Source organism: Eurosta solidaginis, chromosome 3, assembly GCF_040869045.1.
Source record: "Eurosta solidaginis isolate ZX-2024a chromosome 3, ASM4086904v1, whole genome shotgun sequence".
Classification (NCBI taxonomy): Eukaryota; Metazoa; Arthropoda; class Insecta; order Diptera; family Tephritidae; genus Eurosta; species Eurosta solidaginis.
Genome location: NC_090321.1, coordinates 184567185 through 184583757, shown reverse-complemented (window position 1 = coordinate 184583757; position 16573 = coordinate 184567185). Strand labels below are relative to the sequence as shown.

The window sequence follows — 16573 nt, the reverse complement described above, 5'->3', positions numbered from 1 at the left end:
GACCCTAGCCTCCCAGTTGTATGAAATATATCCTGTACTATAGCAATCATCAACAGCTTTCATTTGATATCCATATTGTATAAACACATTCTAGAGGTACTCGGGTCCACGTTTTGGGCTATATCTCGGGACCCTAGCCTCCCAGTTGTATGAAAATTATCCTGTACTATAGCACTCATCAACAGCTTTCATTTGATATGCATATTGTATAAACACATTCTAGGGGTACCCGGGTCCACGTTTTAGGCTATATCTCAAGACCCTAGCCTCCCAGTTGTATGAAAATGATTCTGTACTATAGCACTCATCAACAGTTTTCATTTGATATACATATTGTATAAACACATTCTAGGGGTACCCGGGTCCACGTTTTGATCTGAAGACCCTAAACACGTAGCGAAAAAAAAGCTAGACGTTGGCCGATTCTCAGACCTACCCAATATGCTGACAAAATTTCATGAGAATCGGTTCAGGCGTTTCGGAGGAGTTCAGCCTCTAAAACCGTGACAGGGGAATTTTATATATTAGATAAGTAAATAATGTCAACATTCAACTCCAGTAATGATATGGTGCAACAAAATACAAAAATAAAAGAAAATTTCAAAATGGGCGTGGCTCCGCCCTTTTTCATTTAATTTGTCTAGGATACTTTTAATGCCATAATTCGAACAAACATCTACCAATCCTTTTGAAATTTGGTAGGTGCATAGATTTTATGACGTTAACTGTTTTCTGTGAAAATGGGCGAAATCGGTGGAAGCCACGCCCAGTTTTTATACACAGTCATCCGTCTGTCCTTCCGCATGGCCGTTAACACGATAACTTGAGCAAAAGTCGACATATCTTTACTGAACTTAGTTCACGTACTTATCTGAACTCATTTTTTCGATATCGAATATTACGAAAAATGAAAAAAATGCCATAGTTATATACCAAATACGAAAAAAGGGATGAAACATGGTAATTGAATTGGTCTATTGACGCAAAATATAACTTTAGAAAAAAAATTGGTAAATTGGGTGTGACACCTACCATATTAAGTAGAAGAAAATGAAAAAGTTTTGTTCGTGGTATTACATATACAAATAAATTAGCGGTACCCGACAGATGATGTTCTGAATCACCCTGGTCCACATTTTGGTCGATATCTCGAAAACGCCTTCATATATACAACTAAGGGCCACTCCCTTTTAAAACCCTCATTAACACCTTTAATTTGAATCACCCTGGTCCACATTTTGGTCGATATATCGAAAACGCCTTCATATATACAACTAAGGGCCACTCCCTTTTAAAACCCTCATTAACACCTTTAATTTGATACCCATATCGTACAAGCACATTCTGGAGTCACCCCTGGTCCACGTTTATGGCGATATCTCGAAAAGGCGTCCACATATAGAACTAAGGCCCACTCTTTTTAAAATACTCATTAACACCTTTCATTTGATACCCATATCGTACAAAAAAATTCTACAGTCTCCCCTGGTCCACCTTTATGGCGATATCTCGAAAAGGCATCCACCTATAGAACTAAGGCCCACCCCTTTTAAAATACTCATTAACACCTTTCGTTTGATACCCATATCGTACAAACAAATTCTAGAGTCACCCCTGGTCCACCTTTATGGCAATATCTCGAAAAGGCGTCCACCTATAGAACTAAGGCCCACTTCCTTTTAAAATACTCATTAACACCTTTCATTTGATACCCATATTGTACAAACGCATTCTAGAGTCACCCCTGGTCCACGTTTATGGCGATATCCCGAAAAGGTGTCCACCCATAGAACTAAGGCCCACTCTCTTTTAAAACACTTATTAACACCTTTCGTTTGATACCCATATTGTACAAACGCATTCTAGAGTCAACCCTGGTCCACCTTTATGGCGATATCTCGAAACGGCGTCCACCTATGGAACTAAGGATTACTCCCTTTTAAAATGCTCATTAACACCTTTCTTTTGATACCCATATCGTACAAACGCATTCTAGAGTCACCCCTGGTCCACATTTATGGCGATATCTCGAAAAGGCGACCACCTATACAACAACCACCACTCCCTTTTAAAACCCTCATTAATACCTTTAATTTGATACACATATCGTACAAACAAATTCCAGGGTCACCCCTGGTCCACCTTTATGGAGATATCTCGAAACGGCGTCCACCTATGGAACTAAGGATTACTCCCTTTTAAAATACTCATTAACACCTTTCATTTGATACCCATATCGTACAAACACATTCTAGAGTCAGCCCTGGTCCACCTTTATGGCGATATCCCTAAATGACGTCCACCTATAGAACTATGGCCCACTCCCTCATAAAATACTCTTTAATGCCTTTCATTTGATACACATGTCATACAAACACATTCCAGGGTTTCCCTCGGTTCATTTTCCTACATGGTAATTTTCCCTTATGTTGTCACCATAGCTCTCAACTGAGTATGTAATGCTCGGTTACACCCGAACTTAACCTTCCTTACTTGTTTACTCTAGTGATAGCTATTTGCCGACAGAAGATAATATTATTGATAATAATTTGGTGGAAAATGTATGAAAATTACAAAAGGTGAACACCGGCTTATAATAATTGAATTTCAATTATTATGTTTTCTAAGAGAAACTGAAAAGAAAGAAACATTTACTGGCATATTGCAAATCTACATGGCACACAAATCAATATAGAGACAAAATATCTCAATTGTGTTGTTAGTGTAGAAATGAGAAAAACTGAATTAAGCATGAAAACAAATTTTTTTAAATTTGAAGCTTTTCTTATTTATTGTTATAAATACACTTGGGAAATGAAATACCATTGATATAAAGCTATTTTTTGCAAAGATATAACTTACTTTATTCGTCCATGGCCCATTTAAAAATATTTTATATAAAACTGGGCATGGTCTGTAACCGATTTCGCTAATTTTTCTTCAAAGCATTCTTTATAGTAAAGGCAACATCTCTGCCGAATTTTGTTACGATAGGTTTAACGATTTTTGATTTATGATTAATAATATTAGTAAAATTGATTTTGAACAAGTGGGCGGTGCCACGCCCATTTAAACAAATTTTTTCAAATTTTTTCGTGAGTTTCTATATCAGTCCACATGTCAAATTTCAACATTCTAGGTGTATTATTTACTAAATTATCAAAATCGATGGACTAATACAAAAGTTATAAGCATTCAAGTAAATATATCCATTTAATACTTAAATACCCTACTGGGTACATATGTGTTAGTATTCGCTAACTAACTGATATACGAATACTAAAGATATGTGCCAGTAGGGTATTTAAATGTTAAATGGATATATTTACTTGAATGCTAATAACTTATGTATTAAGTCCATCGATTTTGTTGAATAAAACTTGTTTTGTTTGTAATAAAACAGAGCTTAGAGATAAAAAAAGGTCTGCAAAAAAAATAAAAAGTTTTCGAGATCCTTCCTCGCAAAGTACAAATTTTTTTATATTTTTACAAAAAAAAAAATTGAAAAAATCCTTAATGATTGTTCGTTATCTTTGGATCTGCAGGGTTTAGCAAAAAGTGTTGTATGCACAGCTTATAGCACTTTTTATTATCTTTTAAAAGCTTCAAACCGTTTTGGAATTTCTCAATTCGTTCTTGAGATATATATGATTAAGTGGACTCATTTTTTTTTTTTTGAAAAACGGTAATTCGTAAATATGTCAAAAACGTTACCATAAATAACCTTGATTTTCGGAATCAGGGGGTGATTTTACATACGAATTTCATAATGGCGTCTCTGATGCATTTTTGGCTGTAAAGCAGTGTTATCATCCGATTTCGCTCATTTTCAATACCAATCTATTCTGGGTCCAGATAAGCTCGTGTACCAAATTTGGTGAATATATCTCAATATTTACTCAAGTTATTGTGTTAACGGACGGAGGGACGGACGGACGGACGGATGGACATGGCTCAATCAAATTTTTGTTCGATACTGATGATTTTCATATATCTCGATTCCTTTATACCTGTACAACCAACCTTTATTCAATCAAAGTTAATAGTTAATATACTTTGTGTGCAAAGCACGCTGAGTATAAAAATTTCAAATTATATATTTTGTAATTTTTTATGTTTTTTATTAGTTAATAAATAACACAATTGTGAATTATGACTGAAATATGTTTTTAAAAAACATTTTCTAAAATATGCAAATCATTTAAAATACTTAATTACATGAGTAAGTACAAAGTACATTATTGCAATATAATTTTTAATTAATAACTAAATTACTAAAATTATAAAATAAACTAAATCGAATTTTAAATACAGCATTGGGTTGTTTTTTTAAGTTAAAAATTATTTATATAAATTATGTACAATTAATTATTCTAAACTAATATTTGTTTAATAATATGAACATTATGTACTTAAACAAAATTATTATTTTTTTTTGTTTAATTTATATAGTCAACAAAATGTGATGCGCTAAATAGAAAAATGCTGAAAGCTGCAAGCGATTCTGCGAATATTTATAAATATATGAATATTTTGCGTTAAAAATCACATTTTATGTTGATTTAATTATTCACTAAACTAACAGCTAAAATCAAATAAATTACATTAATAATCTTTATGTCTTGATGTAAGGTGAAAAGAAAACCGATAATGAAAATTGAAAAATGTCTTTACTTTGATAGTAAAAAAAAAAAAATTGCCTCGCGTAGGAAGATTCTACTGCCTTAAACAGAGGCATGGCCTCTTTACAGTTTCATTCTAAGTTATGCGAGAACTGAGCAATTTATTTATCCGCGCAGAGCAAACAATTTGAGAGAGGATAAGAGCAAACGTAAATATTATAGTGTTAGTCTAGAGATGCACCTTGAACACTCTGAGAGCTACGTGCAGTTCAAGCAAGCAGTAATCATCTTATGCTGCAGAATACGATTACAGTAAACTAAGAAGAACATTAATAGCTTTTACTGACAGATGTCGCAAGGCTGTGCATCACTGATTTAGTAATTTTAACTAACTATATTATCATAAAAATGCAGTTTTAAAGTCTATTTATCTATTCAACCTGTGTTTATGATTCAATTTCTTCTAAAACTGCAATATTTGATTTATCCAATCTCTGAATTCAGAGATGCGCGTATAAACGCCAGGTTGATTTGCCTCCGCACAGCCAATGCCCCATGAAATAACACCGCCCAACTGAAAACGTTTATCGTCTTCACGTTGCAGCACCATCGGACCACCAGAGTCACCTTTGCATAAAAATAAAAATAATTAAAAAAATAATTGAAATTCACTTAATAGTAATAATAGGATACATACCTTCACAGGAATCGTAGCCACCTTTCTTCCAGCCTGCACAAATAAATATGTGCGGTATGTGTTCAATGAAACCAGCTACGCGATACATGGTCTCACAAATGGTATTGTTGATGACTGGCACAGCAACCTCCTGCAACACGCTTGGCAGTGGCCCATTTTCATAGAGTCTTCCCCAACCAGTGACAAAGGCGGTCTGGCCAACGAAATCAATATCGCTGTTTGGCACACAAACGGGTATGATGTTCGGCTGGAACACCACAGGCTCATAGAATCTGAAAAAAAGAGGGACATTTATAGTTTTAAGGAAACGCAAATAGTGACGAGAGGCATTTACATTTTCTTTGAATTAAGACGAAAAAAAGTTCGTTCTTATCAAAAAAACAAATTCTGAACACGAAATGGTCCAAAAAGTAATCCCGAAATAGAACCAAAATTATGTCCGAAAATAATCCTAAAATTTTCCAGAGATAGTCCCCAAATGGAACAGTCGCAGTATTAAAACATCCCGTTGATCCCGTAACAATCCCAGAAACAATTTCAAATTGAGCCAGAACACACTCCAAAAATAGTACTCAAAGCACCGGTAAACCTCTCCTGAAATGATTTGGTTATAGTGCAGAAACTATTTCTAGTTGATCCGTAGTTAATCTTAAAATTTTTCGAAAGTTATCCCTATTAAGTATCAAAAATATGAAAGCCAGATTCGAAATGATACCAATTTGATCCGATAGCAAAATAGTCCCAAAAAGATCACAAAGTGTGCGGCAACAATTCCGAAATTATCCGAAAGCAGACGCAAATTGTTTCGAAAATTATCCCGAAAGTATCCGAAAATAGCCCGGAAAGAACACTGAAACTAGTCCTAAAGTCATGCGAAATTCGCTCCGATCTGGTCCTTAAAACAGTCTCCAAATGATAGTGTAGAAGCGATTCGCATGCTATCCTAGAATCATACCGAAATGTGTTTAAAAAAGTCGCGAAATTATCCTAAGTTTGCCCTGATATGGGCCTTAAAACTGGATATTGTTCCCGATAGTACTAAATGGTTACAAAAGCTAACAAAACACGATCCAATAATGTTCCAAAAATTATATATAAAAACCTGGAATAAATTTCCAAAACCATTCGGAAAAGTTGTTTACCAAATTATCCAAAACTATTCCGAAATTTTTCTGATGATCTGTGGATAGTCCCTAAAACGCCCAAATTATTCCCGAAATGATCTGGAAGGGACCGGCATATGATACCGATATGGTTCAGTTATCCTGAAGGGAATATTTTAAACTCATAAACAGTCCTAAAGTGATGCTAAAGTGGCAGAAGAAATAGTCCCTGTGTGGTTCCAAGGATACGATTTGAATCCGAAATAAAACCCGAATGTGTTCCAAAGAAGCCCGGTGGCACTGCCCACTTTTCCAAAATTGGTTAAAACTTGACCTACATGACCTAATAAAATATTACATTAACATTGCTCCAAATACGTCATTTTAGATGAAAACATCCCCATACAAATGCACTTTGGAAATGACTAATTTGGCTATATTTTCTTAACCTGCTAATGCAGTCCGATCCACACGCGCTTTTGAAATTATCACAACAACTCGGCCAGAGCACAACTAGTGTTATAAATACTAGTTTCCACTTGATTTTTGAAGCAAAACTGACAATTCTACTAGAAGCTGCTTTATAGTATTGATAGTTTCTTTTCGCATGATCTATGTTTCAAATCTCGTTCCAAGTCTCGTCAAACTCTGTTCAGCCTTATTGTTGTGATTGCTGCACACAAATAATTAAATCGTAATTATTCACCGGGACCATGGATCCTCCTTCACAACATATAGAATTGTGCTAAATTCCTCAATCAACTCACCTAAGCAGTGCCAAATCATATTCAAACGTTCTCGCATCGAATTGTGGATGTGATGCCACTATTTGTACACGTCGTTCCTGATAACCGTAAGGTTCTTCTTCTTCCGCCAAATCATATTCACCCATGCGTAGCAATAAATCAGAAGGTGGAACGCTGAAAACAAAAAAATCAATATGGGCTTGCTTAAAAGTTTCGAAAACATAAATGAATTAATATTAATTGACTTTACTTTTCCACACAATGCGCTGCTGTGATAGCCCAATTCTCATTTAGTAGCGCTGCTCCACACTTATGCAAATAAGTTGATGTGCGCCACTGTCGCAGTGAGATTTGCCAAGGCCAACGTCCAAAAGCGGCATTCGATCCTCCCACAATTCTTGGTTCGGGGAACATTCGACGACCACAGACTAGAAGATAGAGATATTTGTTTTAGAAAATTATTGGTTGAGTTAAGAATTGGTTGATTGCAGAATTCTTTCATTAATAATCCGATGTTATTTGATTGAGATCGAAGTTAAAAATTCGCAAAGTGCTTCATGACTTTCTAAGTATAAGCAAAAATATATTCCACCCAATGAAAAAACCTCTTCAATTACTTTAAATATAAGCAACACGAACTTCTACGCCTGTACCTGGTTATGTGGCAAAATATGGGAGCTATCTCCCGATACATTATCCTGCACATTAAATACAGTTGTGAGGTCACATATGCTTCCTACGCTTTCTTTGTTTGGTGACCGAAGATCACGCAAAGAACAGCAATAAAAAAACTAAGCAAGCGGCAATGACTAGTAAAGTATTCTTATAGGGAAAGAGGCAATACTTGCTTTGCTGAGGTAAAGATCGGAAACATAATATGCATATAAATGCAATAAGAAACTACTTAGAAAATCACATAATGGAACTACATGTTGCAATAGCCACTGCGTTCAAAATCTCACGTAACTTTTAGCTGTTCATTCAGAAAAAGGGGGAGATGGTATCTATGGGTCGGATTTCTGCCATACTATATTTCAGGCAGAAATCCATGCAATAAAAGTTTGTGGTAGAGAATGTCCACGGATGCATAGCGGACATAAAGGTAATGAACAGGCTGATAATCTAGCCAAGCAGGGTGCTCTAGCAGCATTCTACGGTTCACAGCCTTTCTCTGCCACTTTCTTCAGGATTAGCATTCTCTGCGAATGTGTCGCTCTTGCAAGGTAGAGATTCTCCCATATAGGTAGCGTAACTTCCCTCGTGATGTGGAGTACAAAGTCTGAAGAGGTACTTAGATATATTAAAAGCCCCCACATACAGTAATATACTGAAAGGTCAAGCACAATAGATAATAATAAAGGTTGGAATGCATGGAGGCCTAATATTTAATAACAAATGTGGAAAAAAAATTAGTTTCTTCAACAAAAAAATTTTAAACACTTACAATTTGACCTGCATCCACAAAGCTTAAGCCTATTCTGAATGCTTCCACCCAGCTCGCACACTTCTTATCGTGACTAAGTCAATGCGTTTGCTGAATGTGGACTGAAAGTTATGTGCAACATGTGGCATTACCATTTGCATGGTACACGCATGCATACATATATATATTTGTGCTTAGCAAAGTTGACAAACAGCTTCACAAATATACGTCGGACCGTTGTGATTCTCATAATCAATTAACCTTATCTGCGGTATTAACAAATCCAAGCGCACACACCATAGCCTGGTTTACAGTTAGTAAAAAGGAGTGTTGCACAACGAATTTTGCAGCAAAGGCAAGAAGAAAATTAAAAAATTTGCAGAAGGCACAAAAAATAAATTTAAATTCTCTCGTAAATAAGATGGCAGACTTCTTGAGCAACGCGCTTGGATTTCTGTAATTTTTTTATAAAATATTTTTGTATTCTTCTTTGCATTGAATATTTGCTATCGATGTGCGTGACACAAATGGCCAGACTTGCGGGTCAAATGTGCGAGCATTATATGTTTTTTTGTTTTGGTTCAAGCATTTACTGTTAATGTAACCATATTTGTACGCTATGAATGCATTAGTATATAAATTAAGCCAGCTGCATTCAGATTTGATTGTTGCGCTTCTTTTGGTATTTTTACGCCATGTAACTGCGTCATGCGCATGCGCCAACGTCTTGCAAAAACATTCAAGCATGCGTCTGGCTGACCGATTTGTGTTTTAAAGCAATTATCGTGATGCATGTCGACCGCCAGCTGTGAATGCTGAATAATGATCGCGAATCCAATTTATTTGTAAACAAAGCGTACGCTGATATGTTGGGACACTTGAGCCATTAAAGTGCTGCGGTGGTTCGTAAAGAGCTCCGGACAAATTCGTCTGTATTTTAAAAGCATGGATTCTTGATTTAATGGATGTGCAGAAGACATTATCGAAGCTACGAGTGTTCATGCATAGTTTGGAAAATAGGTAAAGGGATATATTGCAGAATTGGTATGAAGCAGATCAATTTGGTATTTCACATAAAACAACTGTTGATGTTAAGTTCCTCAAGTAATAAATTTGTAGTCTCAAAACAACCAAAGTATTATTGGTCAAAGTCAAGGTTTACAGCGGCCATTAAAAACGTTGGTGATGATCGAGGGTTTGTTTGTATTGAATACGAATGCTAGCTAATATCAATACGTTGAACCCACAGAAATTCGATTGCTAGTACCAGAAGGAAATATATAAGAGTGCAAATAAGAATGCGAATTTGCACCAAAATAGCTAAAACAATATCAATGAGGTAAGGAATGTTAATATCACAGTTAAGCAAAGGCGGAAGTAGCCTTAATAAATATCTTTCATATATGAACTTGCTTGGGTGGTAAACTTCAAAAATCTTGCGGCCTTGCGCCCAGTTAGGAGTCAAGCTTAACTGAACTTCTACTTAGATTTTCTTCCTTTTATTTTTTGCTCATGTGGGGTTTCGAAAAGAGCTAACTTCCAAGAGCTGCAATAAATGGCTCCTAAAGTAGTCTTCTCCCCTCCATATGATTAGGTGGGGTGGAGTAAATTAAAACATCATTACCAAAAAAAAAAAAAAAAAAAAATACAGAAACATATTCGAATATGATGGTGGATGGTGCCAAATTTGTCGATAGAATCAGTAAATGATGGATATTTGGAAGGTGGCTGATGCCAAAGAGTACTGGTGAAATGGGCTTACAGTTAATCGATTAATATACACCTAAAATGACCATTGCAGTCTGTGAATCTACAGAAATAGTTAATAAGGTAGTTGGCTGCTGCGCAAAAGACCAATAGGGTTAGGTGGCTGGTGGAACATAGAGTGGTTGAGGAGTACTTGAGTTAAAGGTAGATATAGAAGGGCGGGTCAGGTGAACTATGAACTTGCAATTAGTAAGTGGTTGATGATTTAGTTTGGATGGTTGACCGGTGGATGTTGAAACGCCGATGGCAAAAAAGTCGGTCCACTCGAATTTGTTTTACATAGGCCGACTTTTTCCACAGACCGATTTTTTTGTCAGCGGCGTTACGCTTACTTGGTTAGTAGGAACACTACAACGGAAGAGGTGGAAAAATGAGAAACGAACAAAAAGGAAAGTAAGAGTTGAGGCCCTAACCGCAAAAGAACAGCAGAAGAAACAGTGGAAAAGAAAAATGGGCTGAATTGCAATACTAGAGAACGAAGAAGAAGGAAGCACAAAAATACAGATATGGAGGAAAAAGGTGACAAAAGTTAAAAGAATGAAACACTTAATGAAAAATTAGCAAAAAGTCCGAAACTGATAGGATAGACGGATAGTAAACAAAAGGGAAAATATAAATAGAGAGAAAAGGATAACAAGAAGATGAAGAAATAGAGTAAATAATAAAAAAGTGAAAAAAGAAGAAGTTGAAAGTAATAATAAGAGCAAGCAAGCAGAAGACAAGAAAGTGAGAAAAAAAAGAAAACATGGGAAGAAAAACAAAGAAGAAAAATAAGAGGAGAAAGGAAAGGGAAGCCAAGAAAAAAGAATCGTAAGCATTGTTAACAATATTGCCGTGCTCTTTTTATCAGCGAGCTTTTTTTTGGTAAAGTGTCATTTGCGTTAAGTGGGTTAAGTGATTCACGATTTCTTCTGATCATTCACTCGCCCAGTGTACTTAAAATAAATGCCATTTTAACAATTAACTGCCAACTAAAATTAAGTCAACTTTGGCACGAAAACCAGCCTATCTTTATAGTTCACCATAGTCTGTGCTGCTTTCCACTAAAGGAATCAAACAAAACTTGTTCCACTAGCTATATTACATGCTGCAGAGCTGAATGTGAATGCTATTTTGAAATAAAACAAGAATCGATAGCAAAAAAATTTATAAATGAATAAAGGAAGAAGACCTACAATTTGCTTGCAGCGAAGTCAATATCAATATAAAAACAAGTAAGGAAGGCTAAGTTCGGGTGCAACCGAACATTACATACTCAGTTGAGAGCTATGGAGACAAAATAAGGGAAATCACCATGTAGGAAAATGGACCTAGGGTAACCCTGGAATGTGGTTGTATGACATGTGTATCAAATGGAAGGTATTAAAGAGTATTTTAAGAGAGAGTAGGCCATAGTTCTATTGATGGACGCCATTTAGGGATATCGCCATAAAGGTGGACCAGGGCTGACTCTAGAATTTGTTTGTACGATATGGGTATCAAATGAAAGGTGTTACTGAGCATTTTAAGAGGGAGTGGGCCTTAGGTCTATCGGTGGACGCCTTTTCGAGATATCGCCATTAAGGTGGACTAGGGGTGACTCTAGAATGTGTTTGTACGATATGGGTATCAAATGAAAGGTGGTAATGAGTATTTTAAAAGGGAATGGGCTTTAGTTCTATAGGTGAACGCCTTTTCGAGAAATCGCCATAAAGGTGGACCAGGGGTGACTCTAGAATATGTTTGTACGATATGGTTATCGAATGAAAGCTGTTAATGAGTATTTTGAAAAGGAGTGATCCTTAGTTCCATAGGTCGACGCCGTTTCGAGATATCGCCATATCAAACGAAAGGTGTTACTGAGCATTTTAAGAGGGAGTGGGCATGAGGTCTATAGGTGGACGCCTTTTCGAGATATCGTCATTAGGGTGGGCAGGGGTGACTCTAGAATGTGTTTGTACGATATGGGTATCAAACGAAAGGTGTTACTGAGCATTTTAAGAGGGAGTGGGCATTAGGTCTATAGGTGGACGCTTTTTCGAGAAATCGCCATTAGGGTGGGCCAGGGGTGACTCTAGAATGTTTGTACGATATGGGTATCAAACGAAAGGTGTTACTGAGCATTTTAAGAGGGAGTGGGCATTAGGTCTATAGGTGGACGCCTTTTCGAGATATCGCCATTAGGGTGGGCCAGAGGTGACTCTAGAATGTGTTTGTACGATATGGGTATCAAACGAAAGGTGGTAATGAGTATTTTAAAAGGGGGTAATCCTTAGTTCAATAGGTGGTCGCCTTTTCGAGATATCGCCGTAAAGGTGGACCAAGGGTGACTCTAGAATGTTTGTACGATATGAGTATCAAACGAAAGGTGTTACTGAGCATTTCAAGAGAGAGTGGGCATTAGGTCTATAGGTGGACGCCTTTTCGAGATATCGCCATTAAGGTGGGTCAGGGGTGACTCTAGAATGTTTGTACGATATGGGTATGAAACGAAAGGTGTTACTGAGCATTTTAAGAGGGAGTGGACATTAGGTCTATAGGTGGACGCCTTTTCGAGATATCGCCATTAGGGTGGGCCAGGGGTGACTCTAGAATGTTTGTACGATATGGGTATCAAACGAAAGGTGTTACTGAGCATTTTAAGAGGGAGTGGACATTAGGTCTATAGGTGGACGGCTTTTCGAGATACCGCCATTAGGGTGGGCCAGGGGTGACTCTAGAATGTTTGTACGATATGGGTATCAAACGAAAGGTGTTACTGAGCATTTTAATAGGGAGTGGGCATTAGGTCTATAGGTGGACGCCTTTTCGAGATATCGCTATTAGGGTGGGCCAGGGGTGACTCTAGAATGTTTGTACGATATGGGTATCAAACGAAAGGTGTTACTGAGCATTTTAATAGGGAGTGGGCATTAGGTCTATAGGTGGACACCTTTTCGAGATATCGCCATTAGGGTGGGCCAGGGGTGACTCTAGAATGTGTTTGTACGATATGGATATCAAATTAAAGGTATTAATGAGGGTTTTAAAAGCGAGTGGCCCTTAGATGTATATGTGAAGGCGTTCTCGGGATATCGACCAAAATGTGGACCAGGTGATCCAGAAAATCATCTGTCGGGTACTGCTAATTTATTTATATATGGAATACCACTAACAGTATTCCTGCCAAGATTCCAAGGGCTGTTGATTTCGCCTTGTAGAACTTTTTCATTTTCTTCTACTTAATATGGTAGGCGTCACACCCATATTACAAAGTTTTTTCCAAAGTTATATTTTGCGTCAATAAATCAGTCCAGTTACAATGTTTCATCCCTTTTTTCGTATTTGGTATAGAATTATGACATTTTTTTATTTTTCGTAATTTTCGATATCGATAAAGTGGGCGTGGTTATGGTCGGATTTCGGCCATTTTTTATATCGTGATAAAGTGAGTTCAGATAAGTACGTGTGCTAAGTTTAGTAAAGATATATCGATTTTTGCTCAAGTTATTGTGTTAACGGCCGAGCGGAAGGACAGACGGTGGACCGTGTATAAAAACTGGGCGTGGCTTCAACCGATTTCGCCCTTTTTCACAGAAAACAGTTAACGTCGTAAAATCTACTCCCCTACCAAATTTCAAAAGGATTGGTTAATTTTTGTTCGACTTATGGCGTTAAAAGTATCCTAGACAAATTAAATGAAAAAGGGCGGAGCCACGCCCATTTTGAAATTTTCTTTTATTTTTGTATTTTGTTGCACCATATCATTACTGGAGTTGAATGTTGACAGAATTTACTTATATACTGTAAAGATATTAAATTTTTTGTAAAAATTTTACTTAAAAAAAAAAATTTTTTTTAAAAGTGGGCGTGGTCCTTCCCCGAATTTGCTAATTTTTATTAAGCGTACATATAGTAATAGTAGTAACGTTCCTGACAAATTTCATCATGATATCTTCAACGACTGCCAAATTACACCTTGCAAAAGTTTTAAATTACCTTCTTTTACAAGTGGGCGGTGCCACGCCCATTGTCCAAAATTTTACCAGTTTTCTATTCTGCGTAATAAATTCAACTCATCTACCAAGTTTCGTCGCTTTATCTGTCTTTGGTAATGAATTATCGCACTTTTTCGGTTTTTCGAAATTTTCGATATCGAAAAAGTGGGCGTGGTTATAGTCCGATATCGTTCATTTTAAATAGCGATCTGAGATGAGTGCTCAGGAACCTACATACCAAATTTCATCAAGATACCTCAAAATTTACTCAAGTTATCGTGTTAACGGACGGACGGACGGACGGACGGACGGACGGACGGACGGACGGACATGGCTCAATCAAATTTTTTTTCGATCCTGATTATTTTGATATATGGAAGTCTATATCTATCTCGATTCCTTTATATATGTACAACCAACCGTTATCCAATCAAACTTAATATACTCTGTGAGCTCTGCTCAACTGAGTATAACAACAAAAAGACAGGAATAACAAAAATGCATGAGCTGCTTCTTGCGCACACAGCCATATTAATCGCTTTCTGCAGCAACTTCTTGCAACAGTACTACTCAAATACAAATTAACCAAAGTGAAGATAAGCTATTTGTGTTTTCATGCCACCAAAGGGCTCAAGTGGAAGCGGCAACAAAACATGATTTGCACGCAAAACAAAAACGTTGTTAATACGACATGCATTCGTCGTTCTTGTTGCATGTGCACATTTCTGTCTGTGTGTGTATGTTTGTTGCGCATGCGCAGTTGCAAGAATTGGTTTAAAATAGATTGAAGAGCTGCACGATTGGTTGGTTGTTGGCTCGACCTTGATTTAGACCTTCAAACCGTTGGTCTATGTTGAGTAGCAAATCAAGGCTGTAAAAGAAGTCAATGAACTTATGGTGACTTAAGGTCTCAAAAATGTATGTACAATTGTAACTATGTGCATATGTATGTATGTATATGTTATATATATATATGTGTGTATTGTGCAACTCTCGATAATGAGTTGTGGTAGCTCTCAGTGCGTTTTTTTTAAATACACTCTTCGCACGATTTTCATGATCTTTGGTTGGACTTACAGAAGTTGTCAAAAGGAATAATTTTACATGCATTTTCAAAGGCGAGTTCATTAATTTTAAAGACGTGAACATTATTTTAAACATCAATTGTTCATAACTGTTGTTTGAGTCATTTTGAGCCTGCGATCAATTAGGCGTATCTTTTCAATTAAAACGTGATGTTGAAAGTAAATCACGAAGTACCTCTTATTTTCATATAAAAGTCATACTAAAGATAACTTCGTCCCTGATTGGTCTTAAAATTTTCTTTCGCGGTCTTATATAAAGGTAGTGCAATTCTCAGTCCAAATTTATCTTTTAATTAGTACGTTTAACCTATTAAATATGAAGGACAACAAAAAAATACTTCAAATTTGCAAAAATGCTTCCTGTTTAAGTGATAAGGGAGAGAAGTAAGTTTTCATTTTCAGAGCTAACTCTGCGAGGTGGGAACTGACACAAAAGAAGAACGAGTCAAATCAGAGCAAGTCAATCATGAAATCCTTTATAGAGGGAAAGCGGAATTTAAGCCCAGGGACTAGCCTTTTAGCAAATTTAGCATCAACTAAGAAAAGAACTTATATGGCCTTTCAATGGGGCTCCCCTGTGCCATAATGGAGGCTCATTGCTATTTAGCAAGCTCAGAAATTTGATTAGAAAATAGAGAAAGAAGATAAATAACAGGAAAAAAGAATAAACCGAGAAATGAAAAAAAAGAAAGAATATAAAAGAAATGGAAAGGACAGACAAATGTGGGAAGGACTAAGGGAGGAAAAAGAAGGTAACAAAAGACGAAGAAAAAAGGAAGGGAGAAGAAGATAAAGAAACCAAGTGTAGAAAACAAATAAAACAAGGTAAATGAAGAAAAAGAGGAATAAAAAGTTGATAAAAAAATTTTAAGGACTACCTTTATATAAAGGGACCGAAAAATAGAAGGCAATTTTTCCTTTAATACAGACATAGTCATGTTGAATTTTGACTAAAAAACTTTAACAATAGCTCTTGTAAAAGAATTTTGGGACTTAAAACTATAAAGGTCTTTCAATTTAAGGCAATCCATGTACTTGGGATTAACTAATTGATTATTTAAAATTTAAGCACGCGCTCTACCTTTATAATTTTAAATCTCAAAATTCTTTTACAAGAGCTATTGTTAAAGTTTTTTAGTCAAAATTCAACAAGACTATGTCTATATTTAAGGAA

General features: G+C 36.3%; 1 protein-coding gene across 3 annotated transcripts in view; it reads right to left on the bottom strand.

The window, feature by feature from the left end:
• Positions 1–4447: 4447 nt before the first annotated feature.
• The window catches only part of Np (Notopleural), a 118800-nt gene continuing 106674 nt past the window's right edge, over positions 4448–16573 (bottom strand). For all 3 annotated transcript variants that reach the window (XM_067774238.1, XM_067774240.1, XM_067774239.1), the window contains 4 exons: positions 7419–7596; positions 7190–7342; positions 5320–5591; positions 4448–5249 (listed from right to left, as the gene is read on the bottom strand). In XM_067774238.1, coding sequence (XP_067630339.1) covers positions 5086–5249; positions 5320–5591; positions 7190–7342; positions 7419–7596 — 767 coding nt within the window. In that variant the 3' untranslated portion in view covers positions 4448–5085. The remainder of the gene's footprint in view (positions 5250–5319; positions 5592–7189; positions 7343–7418; positions 7597–16573) is intronic.